General features: G+C 45.9%; 1 protein-coding gene across 1 annotated transcript; it reads left to right on the top strand.

Annotated features, from left to right (window-relative positions):
- Positions 1–6974: 6974 nt before the first annotated feature.
- Positions 6975–14224, top strand: neff1 (neuronal intermediate filament family member 1). The gene is made up of 4 exons (XM_032515181.1): positions 6975–7850; positions 10410–10727; positions 11276–11400; positions 12213–14224. Exons 1-4 carry the CDS (start codon positions 7098–7100, stop codon positions 12589–12591), a joined length of 1575 nt encoding a protein of 524 aa, XP_032371072.1. The 5' UTR covers positions 6975–7097; the 3' UTR covers positions 12592–14224.
- The last annotated feature ends 803 nt before the right edge of the window (positions 14225–15027 follow it).

Raw genomic sequence — 15027 nt, 5'->3', positions numbered from 1 at the left:
AATCGACCGGAATGCTCCTTTAACGATGAACTGGTTAGACTTAGACTTAGACTTAGCTTTATTACAGATGTATGTAACCGGTTGAGGTAGAACAGGAGTTCGATGCCATTTTAATCTTCTTCTGATTTCACTTGTTTGACTTCAGACGTCACCTTAGTCTTCTTAGTTTTTTAATTCATAGGGATGTTATTAGTTGTATTCAAAAAGTTATTTTGATTTGTCTTCAAAAATGTAATTATGAATTTATTTATGAAAAAATAATTTTTCAATTGCACTTTATTTGTCATCTATCCATCTATCTATCTATCTATCTATCTATCTATCTATCTATCTATCCATCCATCCATCCATCCCAGTGCTGGTAGAAGATAACCCCTCCATCCTTCTGTAATACACACCTTCTGTTTAATCTGCCCGTGTAAGAGGAGCCAGACGCTGCAGCAGCTTAGCTGAGCGTGTTGTTGACATAACCTGCTGGTGTGTGTATGGGGAAGTTGTGTAAGTAAGTGTGTTACTTAGGGTCAGGGTCACGGTCCCACTGACCCACGGCCCCCATGGTCAGATTAGTCAAAGTCCAGCAGCTTAACCTGCAGGACCTGCACACACTTTAGTTTGACCCCAGATTTAGCACTGCCCTGATCAATCATGCTCATACACACCAGCAGACACACACACACACACACACACATCAGAGCATCACAATCAGCAAATACCATGTGTACCATGGAAACAAACAACACCCTGCCCCTGGGAACCATAGAGGTAGTACATGTAGAGATTCAATCACTAGTAAGCATCAAGTCACCAATGGTGAGCACACGATGACTCATTTAATCAGAATCTGCTCTAACAGGAAGTCTATTCTGCAACTTCCTGTTCAGACAGAAGGTTGCTTGAAAAAGCTGGAAATTGTCCAACTTGACAGCAGGTTTTTGTCACCGCCCCCTGCTGCTGCCCCTTCCCCCGTCCACTTGACCTTATCCTGTTCCAGATCCACATTCACATCCTAATTGAATGCATTTATCTGAGCCCCGGTGAGTCTGATCAGCTCAATAGGAGCCCAGCAGCCGCCAGATCCAGAGTGGCACCCTGTTACTGCAGGAAGTAGCTGGGTGACAACAGCCTTCCATGATCACCCTCCATCACAGCTGACAGCTCAGATCAAGAGATGGATATGAGAGAGAGAGTGTGTGTGCTTTGCATGTGTGTGTGCATATGCAAACAGATGGAGGAGATTGTCTGCATGCGGCAAATAAGAGGGATCCCGGGGGACCGGAGTACACATCAGACGAGATCAGTGCATCCAAGATAGAAGAAAAGCGAGGGAGCTGAGTGGCCTGGACGTGACACCTAGGGAAGCTCTTCACAGAAGCCATTTAGTGAGTACCACCTGGCATATCAAAGCACCAAAGGGAAACCGGTTTCAAAGGAGCTGGGCCTCCATGGAGATCTGGGCATTTCTGAGTTATGAGATGCCGAATGTTAAGAAAATAATGCCACTCAATGAGTAGCCATAAACAGTAATGTTCCCTTTGCAGTACTGAATGCAATACATACATAATCAATCAAACTACACGACACTGTGTTGCTGAAAGCCTCAAAGCTCCGACTCCTTCTGGTTGTTGTTCTGCAGGTGTAGTGTACCGGGCGCCATGTGGACCCGGGTTCACAGAGAGGAGGGACAGCAGCAGAGGTCGGGACCGCAGAGGAACAAAGGTTAGCAGGCTGGTGAAGGAAGCATAAGGCATGTTTGAATTCCAACGGGGGGGGGGCATGGTAAATAAATAATATGGTATTATTACAGCATACAGTGTGAGGGACTTAGGATGTATTTCATTTCCTGCTAGATGCTTTTTATTGAGTTTTAATGTTTTATTTGGACAGTTGGGTTAGCATGTGTAGTTAGTCTGGGAGTCAGACACTTTTCATTCATTACATTTTCATTATATCTGGCTTAATTAAAAAACAAGCCTTTCATGATGGACTGTTTCTCGAGGAGAAGCAGGGACCCCTGGTGGTCTGGTGGTCGGGAAATCCTGTCAACACAGAAAAGGTTGGACCATTTTGATTTAAAGACATATTCAACGAGCTCATGCCTAGGTGTTTTGTGGGGTACGACAAGTAAATAGACATCCAGCATGTCATATTTGGATCAACATAATATAACAGCAGACAGTTGTACATGATCAACGTACAAAAGGGATTGCAATTTGACCAAAACAATGATGAATTGCTTTTATCTTGTGACTAGATCATGTGAAGATTGAACTATCAGTCTGCTGCGTGTCAACTGGGATCTGGGAAATGTACCAAAGCCAAAATCTGTAAGAGGTGAGCTTTAGAGGCACCAGAAGGTGGATTTGATTTACACTGGTTCCTAAGATGAGCCGATCGGCTGCCGGTGGCTGTGCAGTGGACATGACACATGCCATTGGTGTGGGAGACCGGGGTTCGATTCCCACTGCGATACATACACCAATGTGTCCCAGAACAAGACACTTAACCCCTTGTTGGTCCGGAGCCGTGCAACCTCTGAGATATATAGGAATTGTATGTTGCTTTGGATAAAAAGCGTCAGTTTTCTTTATTAATGGCAGGAAAGAAAAACAAGCTCAAAATGTGGAATCATCTTTTAACTGTAACATCTTAAACATGGTTATGCTCTCTTCACATGATAACTATGGACAAATAGGATAATCAATGACATGGAATCAGAATCACATTTATTAACAAATTAGGTTTTCACTTGCATGGAATTTGCCTTGGTGAGCCAATGAAAATGGAATCCACAATACACAATGGAGCAAAGTACCGCTAAAGGTAAGAGCACAATACAGAATCTAAATATTACTATCCAAAAGGAAAAAGATGCCAAGAAGAAACTGTTTTAGTTGCTTGAGGTTTTTTTGCTAATGGACTGAGGCCTCCTGCCAGAGAGGAGGGGGGGGGGGTCCAAATGTTTGTGTCCGAAGGTGGGAGGGATTGGCCAATCATTTTTCCTGCACCTCTGGGTCCTGGAGGGGTACAGGGTTCTGGAGGGACTGCAGACTGCAGCCAACCCCCTCCTCAGCAGAGCTGTTTTATTGGTCACTAAAGGTTTTCATATTGCTACTTTCCCTTTTAGTTTGTTACATCTGTGATGAAAAACTTTGATGATGGCTCTGTTCCATTCGAGCTCCAGTAAGCCATGCCAGTGAACCAGCATGTGGGATAAATAAAGTATAATCTAATCTAATCTAATCTAATCTAATAAAAAAGGGCCCTGAATCAGAGTGAAAGAAATGGAATGCAGCCATTGTTAGTCTGTGGTTACCCTACAGTGACATGTCAACATGTCTGCTGTTAAAATGGTGATTACCTTGGATTGCCCTTTGTGTCTTTGTGTTTTTTCCTCATTACACTGATGGATATTATATGTTAGAGCTTGCTTTTCTTTCACCCGTTCCATTTGCCATGGCCTCAAGTCCTCCCCTTCTGCTTCTGCTGGGAGAACAGCGCCCTCTTCCTGTTTTTTTGTTGTAAAACACCCCCGCATATTTCCTCTGACATCCAACTAGTGGCACCACTGCATGCAAATGGCAGTGCAGGGAGCGCTCAGGGCTGCCAGCTGTGGCCTAGTTTGGGTGCAGTGATCACACCGTGGTCGGGGTGTCATGCCCACTGCACATCTCCTCTGAGGGGGGGCGTGTTTGTGGGGTACAGCAGCAGCTCTCTGCTACAGCTGATATCACTGACGTTTCACTTTACTGAGTGATATGATGCTTTTAGTAGAATCAATTCAATAAGGTCTTATCCTGTCTGTCCTGTTGCTGTGCTGTTCGGTAACTATAAGGGTGGGGGTGGGGGGGGGGGTGAGCCAGACATATGATAGAAATCGGACAGTTCTAACTACCTGTCACTTCCTGCTGGCACTGGCACCCTCTCTCTTAAATAGGCCCTTCTGTTGGCAACACACACACCACACACACACACCCACACACACACACACACACACACACACACACACACACACACACACACACACACACACACACACACACACACACACACACACAGTCTCTCTGCATCAGGGATGCTTTGTGTCTTGATGATCCCACCTGTAAGCTGACACCTGAGGTGTGTGTGTTGGTGTGTGATCAGTGTGTGCCCTGCAGCTTCACACCCCAGAGACAGACCAGTACCTCCCGGTCTTCTGTTAGAGACCTGGAGGCCGCTGCCAGCTAGGCTCAAATGTCCACATGTCCACATCATATGTCCACAGTCATTTGCACAATTCTACACTAGGAGAGGTGTTTGTTATTTAACAAACCATTAATTGAATTCAATTTTATTAATCAAATCATATTTTTGTGTCAAATCACAACAGGAGTTATCTCAGGACACTTCCCAGATAGAGAAGGTCTGGACCACTCTCTATAATTTACAAAATCCCAACAATTCCCTCCCAAGAGCAAGCACCTGCTGTAGCAGTGGTGATCTGCCGGGTGGGACGCAGATACAAATATACAAAAATAGGATTCATAATAATTATAGCAGTTGAACAGTGGCGATTATAGTAACAATACAGACAATAAAACTATCACTAGAAATGATAGAGCAGGACGTAGCAGTGCAGGGCGTAGCAGTGCAGGGCGTAGCAGGACGTAGCAGTGCAGGACGTAGCAGTGCAGGACGTAGCAGGACATGGCAGTGCAGGGCGTAGCAGGACAAGGGTTACTGGGACATGAAGGCACACAGACGGAAGGAGAGAGCAGAGGCGCTCAGTGAGGCATCATGGGACATCAGTGATACAGACGGGGTGTTGAACGTTGAATCGACACCTCTCTGAAACCGTTTGAACAGAAACTGAACATCAGTGAAGGGATGATCGGTTGCAGGACTGTTGTACGCTACATTGTGTTATAATTATTAGGAATCCTATTCATGTATATCTGGATCTGTGTCTCTGTGTCCCATCCGGCTGCGGCAGATGTCGTTGTTCCTCGCCACTGTCGCACCAAATGCCTGCTCTTGGGGGGGAATTGTTTTGGGTCTTTGTAAATTACAGAGCGGGGTCTAGACCTTCTCTATGTGTAAAGTATCCTGAGATAACCTCTGCTATGATTTGAGACTATACATAACATTAGATTGAATTAGTTTTGACCAATAAAGTGGCCCCTGAGTCTCAGTGCTCGGCAGCAGCGCTGCGGCTCAGGTGAAGGACCTGTGATGTGTTAGCATCCCTTAGTGGTTAACATGTGTAAGGAAAAATCAAAAAGACTAGCCAGCGTCATCTATCTACCATGTTGACATTGTTTGCATTGCTTACTGACTTCCAAAATAATTTGACATACTTATCAACAAGGTATTCTACTGACGAGTTACACTGACTGTGTGCAATGAAAGAAGAAGAGATTGGAGCATGAGGAAGGTAAACTATGTGGACAGACAAGAATCCAAGACTGACGTAGTGATCAGTAAGAGATACTGTGTGTTGTTGCTGTGGAAATACTTTTCTCCTAATAGGTTACTTCTCATATGAAGAAAAAATATTTTCCACTTTTCCCATTAAAAAGCGTTAGGTCATATTGTAAGGATGAAATATAAAATAGGTATGAGTTCTTTGTTTACAGCCATTATAAAAGTGGTCTGAGGGGATTTAGGTGGACTAGGCTGTTTCCCAGACTGGCAGCAAACAGGACCTCCTAATGTAGGGTTGGAGGTGGGGGGGCTGCAGTCGTGTGTGTGTGTGTGTGTGTGTGTGTATGCGTGTGTGTGTGCGTGCGTATATGTGTGTGTGTGTGTGTGCGTATATGTGTGTATTGGGCGTGTGTGTGCATGCGTGTGTGTGCGTGTGTTTGTGTGTGTGTGTGTGCGTGCGTGTGTTTGTGTGCGTGCGTGTGTGTATGTGTGTGTGTGTGTTTGTGTGTGTGTGTGTGTGTGCGTGCGTGTGTGTCTGTGTGCGTGTGTGTGTGTGTGTTGTAGTGTGTGTGCATTGGGCGTGGTCCTTCTCCAGCCTCCAGTCTGGATCAGGACCAAGGTCAGCGACAGCTCTGCGCAGCGACCCCAGACAGGACTTTCAACCAACGGAGACTGATTGTGTGGCCGTAGCTGAATCTGGATCAGGACTCTGGCTATATACATATCATACATTGGGATATAATGTTATTAATCATCCAGAAATCAACTTCTAACCAACGCTGGTTGTCAGCTCCACACACATTTGAAGGGACCATGCACATAGGGCCTATAGTTACAGTGATCTCAGTTCTATGGGGAAAGCAAAGTGAATAGACAGGCTGTTGGAGGATGTATTAACTTATAATATGGTTCTCATTTATAGGCTATAATTACATGTGTTTTGTTGTTGTGCTGCAATATGACCGTGACCGACAGGAGGTCACCAATCCATCACTGAGGTTTCCGAGTGCCAGGGCTGCAGATGAGACTGCGATGAGCCAGGCCACTATACTGAGTCTCATCCAGTCTCCCGATGTTGCGGAGGACGGGGCGATAAGGGCGGCTGGAGGCAGACTGCAGCACCAAAAACACACCCTGGCGCACTATGCATCGATCTCATTTGCCATTCTGCTGGGACAGCAAAGAAAAACTGCAATGACAGTGGACAGTATAGACTAAGGTAACACGAGACAGTCCAGTACACGGAAAATGAGATTACACGTGACTTAAATATGATGTGATTGCATTTGCATGTCATCAAGTCAGAACATGACAGGATGTCGTGAGTTACAACTTTATGAAAGTGACGTGCAATAAGCTGTCGGGTCCAAAAGGCTACAATGAAGCCCCCGATACAGGACGTGATCTTCATTTAGAGTGGTTAGAGAAGAGGAGCTGCATGAGTGGATTCGTGTTCTCCCGGAGGGGGGAGGCTTTCTGCAAAAGCTTGCAGGTTTCCCCTCAACTTCTGTTGTCCCTGCGTCAAATGACGCGCCGGCGTCTTCACCATAAAAGCACCTGTCCGGGCCAGACATCACTCGCATCTCACTTTCTCTCTCTCGCTCACACACTCACCCTCACACACTCCTAAAACTCCACACACACTCTCTCTCTCTCTGTCTCTCCCGTACAGGACAGTCGGACCGGGCAAAGGAAACATGAGTTACTCCAGCGACATTTACAGCAGCAGCTCCTACAGGAAGATCTTCGGAGATGCGCCCCGGTCCGGCCGAGTGGGTCTGGGCAGCAGCAGCAGCCCGTCCCGCCTGCACTCTGCCCCTGCGGGATACCGCAGCAGCCACCGCAGCTACGGCCCCCCCTCCGTCATGTCCTCCACCAGCTACCGCAGGACAGCGGCTCCCGGCCGAGTCTTCTCCTCCATGCCGGACTCCGCGATGGACCTGACCCAGTCCACCGCGGTCACCAACGAGCTCAAGATCATCCGCACCAACGAGAAGGAGCAGCTGCAGGGCCTCAACGACCGCTTCGTGTCCTTCATCGAGAAGGTGCACAACCTGGAGCAGCAGAACAAGGTCCTGGAGGCGGAGGTGGGCATGCTGCGCCAGCGCCACAACGAGCCCTCGCGCCTCCACGAGCTCTACGAGCAGGAGATCCGCGAGCTGCGGGCGCGCGTGGAGGAGCTTACTCACGAGAGGAGCCAGATGCACGTGGACTGCGTTCAGATGAACGACACGCTGGAGCGCGTGCGTGAGAAGCTGGAGGAGGAGACCAAGCTGCGCGAGGAGGCCGAGAACACCTTGAAGGGCTACCGAAAGGACGTGGACGACGCCACCCTGTCGCGCCTGGAGCTGGAGAAGAAAGTGGAGTCACTGCTGGACGAGATCGCCTTCCTCAGGAAAGTCCACGAGGAGGAGCTGCAGGAGCTGCAGGCGTCTCTTCAGGCCACTCAGGTAGCGCACACCCCCACTGGGGGCTGGGGGCCATGCACGGGCCCCTTTTAGTTTTCAGTGTCACACTGCCACACACACTGTAATACTCCTCAATGGTTCTCATGGTTTTTATTTTTCACATCCATACACCAACAGACCAGGCTGTACAGTGGCAGATCACACTTCATAGGAGGTGATACCGCGAGTAGAATCCTCACTTCAAATATTGATTTGCTAGAAATTAGTCTACATATACATCGGTAATAGTCAAACACGCAGACCCACTACTACTGTGTATCATCTACAGATTTCCCAAATAACCTGCTACTCCAGTAATATTACAATTAGTATTATTGGTAAAGGAGAGTCATGAACCGTTTATTCCTGTAATCTTAACTTTATGTGTCCTTCTCAAACTGAGCATTGCGCACTGGATAATTGATGGCACTGCAGTCCCCCCCCCCCAGCGTCCTGTATGAAGGATAACTTTAAGATGTCTACCGGCCGTCGTAGAACTGTCCTCTCTGTGGGAAAATTATGTGAGGGTTATTATTATTATTATTATTATTATTATTATTATTATTATTATTATTATTATTATTATTATTACTGAGTATCACGTCACAAAAGTACCTCTCCAACTATTAATACGCTTAGTGCGACAAGGTCAAGATGAACTTTGAGTTCGTTATTAACTAGCGAATACTGTGAGAGCCAAATCTTGGTTTGGGAATATGCTGGGGGGGGGGGGGAGAGACTGCGGGGAAATAGCGCATAGTCCAGGGGTGTGGTCGTCCCAAGGGGCAGCAGACGGGACAGCCCTGAGAGGGGGGCTGTGTACATGTCCACATAGACTCCCTCTGACAGTGAAATACTGTCCCGTTAGACACACAGACCTGCTGGGAGGCCCTGGGCGCACGCGCGCCTGTGGACGTGGGAGCTGCTTTCATTAACAAACCCATCACTGTAGATTCGTATAAAATATATATTAAAGCTGCTTTTATGTGTGGGGCAGTAATCTAGTTCATTGTGTCGCAGGTGGAGAAAACGAAAAAGAAGAACAAGGTAGACATCGAACTGAATGAAACGCTCAGGGCTGCTGTGACATGCAGCAGTCCAGTGGCTGGGCATAGCATCCGGTCACGATGCTGGGTACAGTTCTCCAGGGTATTAACGCCATGGAAGCTATTGACAGCAGAGAAGCCGAGTCAGCAGTCCTGCAGCAGCACATCAGCCCACTGCTCACCTTATACATACATGTAGGCTGAATGTCAGTAGCCCATTACAGTCCCACGGTAGCACAGAAAACAGTGGGGCGTAGTGTTTATCTGCAGGCAGTTTACACATCCCATTAGTTTATACAGGAAGAAGGGGATCTCTGAGTTTGCATTAAAGGTCCCATGACATGGTGCTCTTTGGATGCTTTTATATAGACCTTAGTGGTCCCTAATACTGTATCTGAAGTCTCTTTTATATAGACCTTAGTGGTCCCTAATACTGTATCTGAAGTCTCTTTTATATAGACCTTAGTGGTCCCTAATACTGTATCTGAAGTCTCTTTATATAGACCTTAGTGGTCCCTAATACTGGATCTGAAGTCTCTTTTATATAGACCTTAGTGGTCCCTAATACTGTATCTGAAGTCTCTTTTATATAGACCTTAGTGGTCCCTAATACTGTATCTGAAGTCTCTTTTATATAGACCTTAATGGTCCCCTAATACTGTATCTGATGTCTCTTTCCCAGAATTCAGCCTTGGTCCAGAATTCCAGCCACTAGAGCCAGTCCCACAATGAGCTTTCCTTAGTATGTGCCATTTCTGCGTCTGTAGCTTTTGAGGGGAGAGGGGGGGGCAAGGTGGAGGGTGGGTGTGTGGCCTTGACCAACTGCCACTTTGCTTGTTTGAAAGCCATGATGTCTCTCTCTCATGGGGGGGGGGGGGGGGGGGCAAATTCTCTGGGCGGGCAAAGCAGAGAAAGGGGAGGTACCCTTTCCCCTTATGACCTCATAAAGGGAAGATTCCAGATCGGCCCATCTGAGCTTTCATTTTCTCAAAGGCAGAGCAGGATACCCAGGGCTCGGTTTACACCTATCACCATTTCTAGCCACTGGGGGGCCATAGGCCGGCTGGGGGAACTCATATTTATGTTAAAAAAAAACTCATAAAGTGATATTTTCATGCCATGGGACCTTTAAGAAATATTGCAGAGATTCCAACATCGTCATTGTTTTTATCAGACTGGTCAGTTCATTAGTAGTCCAGTTTGGCTGGAAAGCTCTTTTTTGTCCTCCATGGTGACATTTAGCAAACCAGTGTTACAGTCTCTAAAGAATGACTCCTGATCAAGGAACACACAAATAAAGTCAACCGCCCAATATGGTTTATCATGGTAAAAACGTAAAATAAGACCTAAATAGAATTATAACAATTATAGCATTTTCTAAATGTAAGGATTATTGATGCAGTAAGCAAAGTGGCGCTGCATTCATTTCCAGATGGAACTCCAACGTTTAAACCTCCTAATAATGAGCACTCATATAAGAAAAGGCCTTTCTGTTCCCACCCGCTCCTACATCCAGGTGTCAGTGGAGATGGACATGAGCAAACCGGACCTGACTGCCGCCCTGAAGGACATCCGGGTTCAGTACGAGAACCTGTCCTCCAGGAACCAGGCCCAGGCAGAAGACTGGTACCGCTCCAAGTTTGCTAGCGTGAGTGAAGCGGCCGCACGCAACCAGGACGCCATCAAGCACTCAAAGGAGGAGCTGAGCGAGTACCGCCGGCAGGTGCAGTCCCGCACCCTGGAGATCGAGTCCCTCAGGGGCCACAACGAGGCCCTGGAGAGGCAGATAGCCGAGATGGAGGATCGCCATAACCATGAAATTGGAGAGATGCAGGTACTTTGATGACCAGGGGGGTGAGGAAGAGGTTTCAACCTGTTTCATATCTTGATTAACCTTTATTTACGCAGGGTGAGGGAGACCTTCTCTCGGGAGACCTGGCCAAGATGGAAGCATAAAACAGACAAAAATCATGCAACACATAGATCAATTCCAAAAACTGCTAATGCCAGTGATAGCAATGTGCTTCATAAGACTAAAAGCAGGCTAGCAACAGAGACAATTAACAATGGGGACACTTACCACATCATTTACATCAGTCTTAAATTCTTTGTCAGGTCTCAGGGTACATATAATTACATATATAATATAATTACACAAACTGTCTTTTATAAATCATTTAATATTAAAACTGAACTCCTTGTTAAGTGTGACAAGTCAAAAGGGAAAATCCTACTTAAATGTGTATCAGCACATTTTCAGTCTAACTCTATTCACAAGCATGAATTGTTTGATAAAATGACTTGTGTGTGTGTGTGTGTGTGTGTGTGTGTGTGCGTGTGTGTGTTTTGTGTGTGTGTGTGTGTGTGTGTTTGTGTGTGTAGGATACCATTCAGGAACTGGAGGCTGCCCTGCGCAGCACCAAAGGAGAAATGTCCCGTCACCTGCATGAATACCAGGACCTGCTGAATGTCAAGATGGCGCTGGACATTGAGATCGCTGCCTACAGGTTGGCTACATCACAGACGTTGTGCAATTCATGCCCTCAAAGCTTGCTTATTTTAAATATGTATTATGTAAAAAAACAACAGTTATTAGTGTATTTTGCGGAGTTCAGTGGTTGGATTGCTGAAACCTTACAGGTCAACAAGGCAGGGCAGTCAAGCAAAACCCTTTTTTTAGTTGTTAGATTTTCAGCTGACATTATCTTTATACACTTACACAGTGTCTTACAAAATACAGGTAACAATACAAAACGTTTCACTTTTCCACTCATTATGTATTTTAGGAATTAAACTCTTGGTGCGTCTGGCCTCGTTTTTAAGACGTCCCCGGTTGGAATCTGACCATTGTTGCATGTCATACCCCTCGCTCTCTTAATTCTACACAGTAAACTGTGGTAAAGTGTGGTTTAAAAAGCTTGTATTGACAATAGTCTCTTTCATGCAAATGGATCAGTTCTCTCCCACTGCAATAAGGTAGATGACTGGAAGTGATGCCAAGTGAAACCTTACAACATTCCAACTCAGCTAACACAATGTTTCAGGAAGAAACAGCCAAACAGACAGCAGAGGGGATGCCACTGATACTCCAGTGACATCAGATCCCTCAGGAGAGATACACTGAGATAATTATAGCTCTCTCTCTCTCTCTCTCTCTCTCTGTCTGTCTGTCTGTCTGTCTGTCTGTCTGTCTGTCTGTCTGTCTCTCTCTGTCTCTCTCTCTCTCTGTCTGTCTGTCTCTCTCTATCTGTCTTTCTCTCTCTGTCTCTCTTTCTCTCTCTGTCTCTCTCTCTCTCTCTCTCTCTCTCTGTCTGTGCAGGAAGCTGCTGGAAGGCGAGGAGTGCCGCCTCAGCTCCATCGGCGGAGCCATGGTCCAGTCTGGCTACCAGGGCTTCTCCTACATGTCGGCCCGCAGCTACACCCTCGGAGCCTACCGGAAGGCTGAAGCCAAGCCCGAGGAAGAGGAGGAGGCCGGCGAGGAGGAGGGCGAGGAGGGAGAGGAGAACGAAGAGGAGGGAGAAGAGGGAGAAGAGGGAGAGGAGGGAGAGGAGGGAGATGACCAGGAGGAAGGCGATGGAGAGGGCGAGGGAGAGGGTGAGGGAGATGAGGATGACGAGGAGGAGGAGAAGCAGAAAGAGGAGGAGAAAGAGAAGGAGAAAAAGAAGGACAGCCCCACCGGCAAGACCAGCAAGAGCTAAACTGCTTATTCCGACATCATCTTCATCATCATTATCAATAACACATTCCTCATCCCACCAATCACATGTATGGATCTGGTCATTGTTCACATCATCTCTGTCACACACAGATGCCTCACACCTACTGTCTCTGTCCACGCTGGGATGCAGAAGGAGTAGTTCAACCTTTAGTAGATGGAGGAGGAGCTTTAGAAGGAAACGGATGTATTACAATGGCACAAGAGTTTAAGTCATTCACATACTCTGCAGAGGTCGTCATGGTTTTACATCACGCAAGCGCAGAGGGACGTGGAGAAAGCTAGCATGATGCCACAAGGTCATTTAAGTTTAAAACGGGAGGATTTTTCCTCACATGAGCAACAGTGAACGTGCCATTGATGATCAACAGCGAAAGTAACATTGAATCAGCACACAGACGTTAAGACAAACGCACAGTAACAGAGTAACAGGCAGTCCAACTTTTAGGGTGCTATTTGATTTTTACATATAAAAGTTGGGGAGTACTGTAGGTTAAAGATTGTATCACAGACCCAAAGCTCTACCAGCTCATTCCGGATTCTCGGCTTGTTAGATGAAAAACTGCTTCTGTTTAAACTGTAAGTCCAACTGCACACACTCCGCACAACCGGTGAAGGATTTTCTCGCCCGTCTTTCTTTCACTCCTTTCCATGACTCTAGTTCTGCATCTCATCCCACCATGACAAATAGAAATGTACCACTAACCATTTAAGACCTTTTTTCTCATTATCTTTAGTACACTGCAGTGTCACAGCACGGCCATAATGGCTTCTTGGAGCGCAGAAAAACTATATATAAATGTGTTGGGGTATGCTGGTATTTCCAGTAGCTGGAAAGGAGGAGTGCTGCAGCTTCTCCATGAGGTAGTGCATCTTTGGGAATGAAAAATGTAGAGTTTAAATTGCCGCTATATATATATAGGTATATATTTTTTAATCTTTGATTGATTCATTTGTCAATACATGCATCAGCCATCTCACCAGTTAGTTTGACATTACTGTAAGTCTTCTTCCTTAATTTCTTTCCTGACATGTTGCATAGTACGTCAGAGAAACCAACCTGTTACTTTCTCCTCATAGTAATGTAGTGGTGCTTCTGTTTAATTTAGCTGGATGAAGGCCACCAGGAAGCAGGTAATGGCTGTCAGTGTCAGGCAGCTGAGGATGACGCCGACAGCCCTCAGCTCCCACTGACAGTGGCAGGTGGGGCAGACGCCTCAGGGGTCTTGGCTATATGGTAAAGATAAGGGCTATTTCATCATAAACCCATTATATCCCTTTGTTCTGAACTGTTTTATTTCACTAATGTTCATCAGTTCATATTTTATTTTTTGACAAATGAATCAACCAACGGGCATGAATGCATGGCCTGACTCGTGAATATCTGCTGGATGGGATAGATTCTTTGCTTGTTGTGTGTTCAATTAAAAAAACTTGCCTTAACCATGACCGAAAGTTAAAATAAAACATGTTTTCACATCCATCTCACTTGTTTCTGCTGAGGCTGAGGAGTACTGACACGTTCCAGACCTCTGCTGTACAACTGTGACTTTACATGCTGCTGTCTCATGCAGTGATATTCCTCTCAAAGCCAAATAAAGACATTTATTAACCAAGCACTCACTTCCTCGTGTCTTTAATGTCATGTTAGGAAGGAAATTTGTTAAGGAAATTATATAAGGCTATAAGGTAGACTACACAATATAAAAAACACGCAAGAGAGACATCGATTTTTGAAATTTTGAAATACTCACAATTTTTTTATTTAACAAATGTTAATATGTTATGATATAAAACAATCTGCTGTGAACGACATTTTACAACATAATAATTTGAATGTTATTGTTGTATGAATGTTGAGCAAGTGTTAGGTCAAAATAATGAGAGTTAAGTCAAGATAAATAAAATAAAGGGTAAAGCATGTAGCAGTGGACTCTATTTGTGTGCAGTGTTGTACACATCAAACAGTTGAAAAGGTTTCGAACCTCGGGGGAGAAAGAAGGGCTTTGAGACGGCCTTCCCTGGGGAGGGACAGAGCACTTTGGGCCGACGAGTAGAGGAGCTTTCGACTAAGAGACATGATATGCAGCCAGGTAGGGATAGGGGGCAGAAGGTGGAGCCTCCGGGGGTTGGGGCTTGCAACTCTGGCTGGCAGGGCTGATGGGGGGGGGGGGGTTGGAACACTTGCATGCTGGAAGTCACCAGGTGACAGATCCAGGAATTTGGTAAAAGAATCGTTTGACAGAAACATTTTGAAACGATCCTTCAATGTGGTTTTCATAATCGCATTATAGTGCGTAATATTTGGATATTACTGAACATCTGTTACATTCAAGCCATTGCCAAATGAGTTGCTACAAAGCTGATGAAGACCACCAGCTCCACACCCCTCCCTGTGGATTCCTCAGTATGTTCAGAA

The sequence above is a fragment of the Etheostoma spectabile genome, chromosome 5 (assembly GCF_008692095.1).
Source record: "Etheostoma spectabile isolate EspeVRDwgs_2016 chromosome 5, UIUC_Espe_1.0, whole genome shotgun sequence".
NCBI lineage: Eukaryota > Metazoa > Chordata > Actinopteri > Perciformes > Percidae > Etheostoma > Etheostoma spectabile.
The sequence above is the reverse complement of the archived record's forward strand: the minus strand, read 5'-3'. Positions and strand labels throughout refer to the sequence as shown.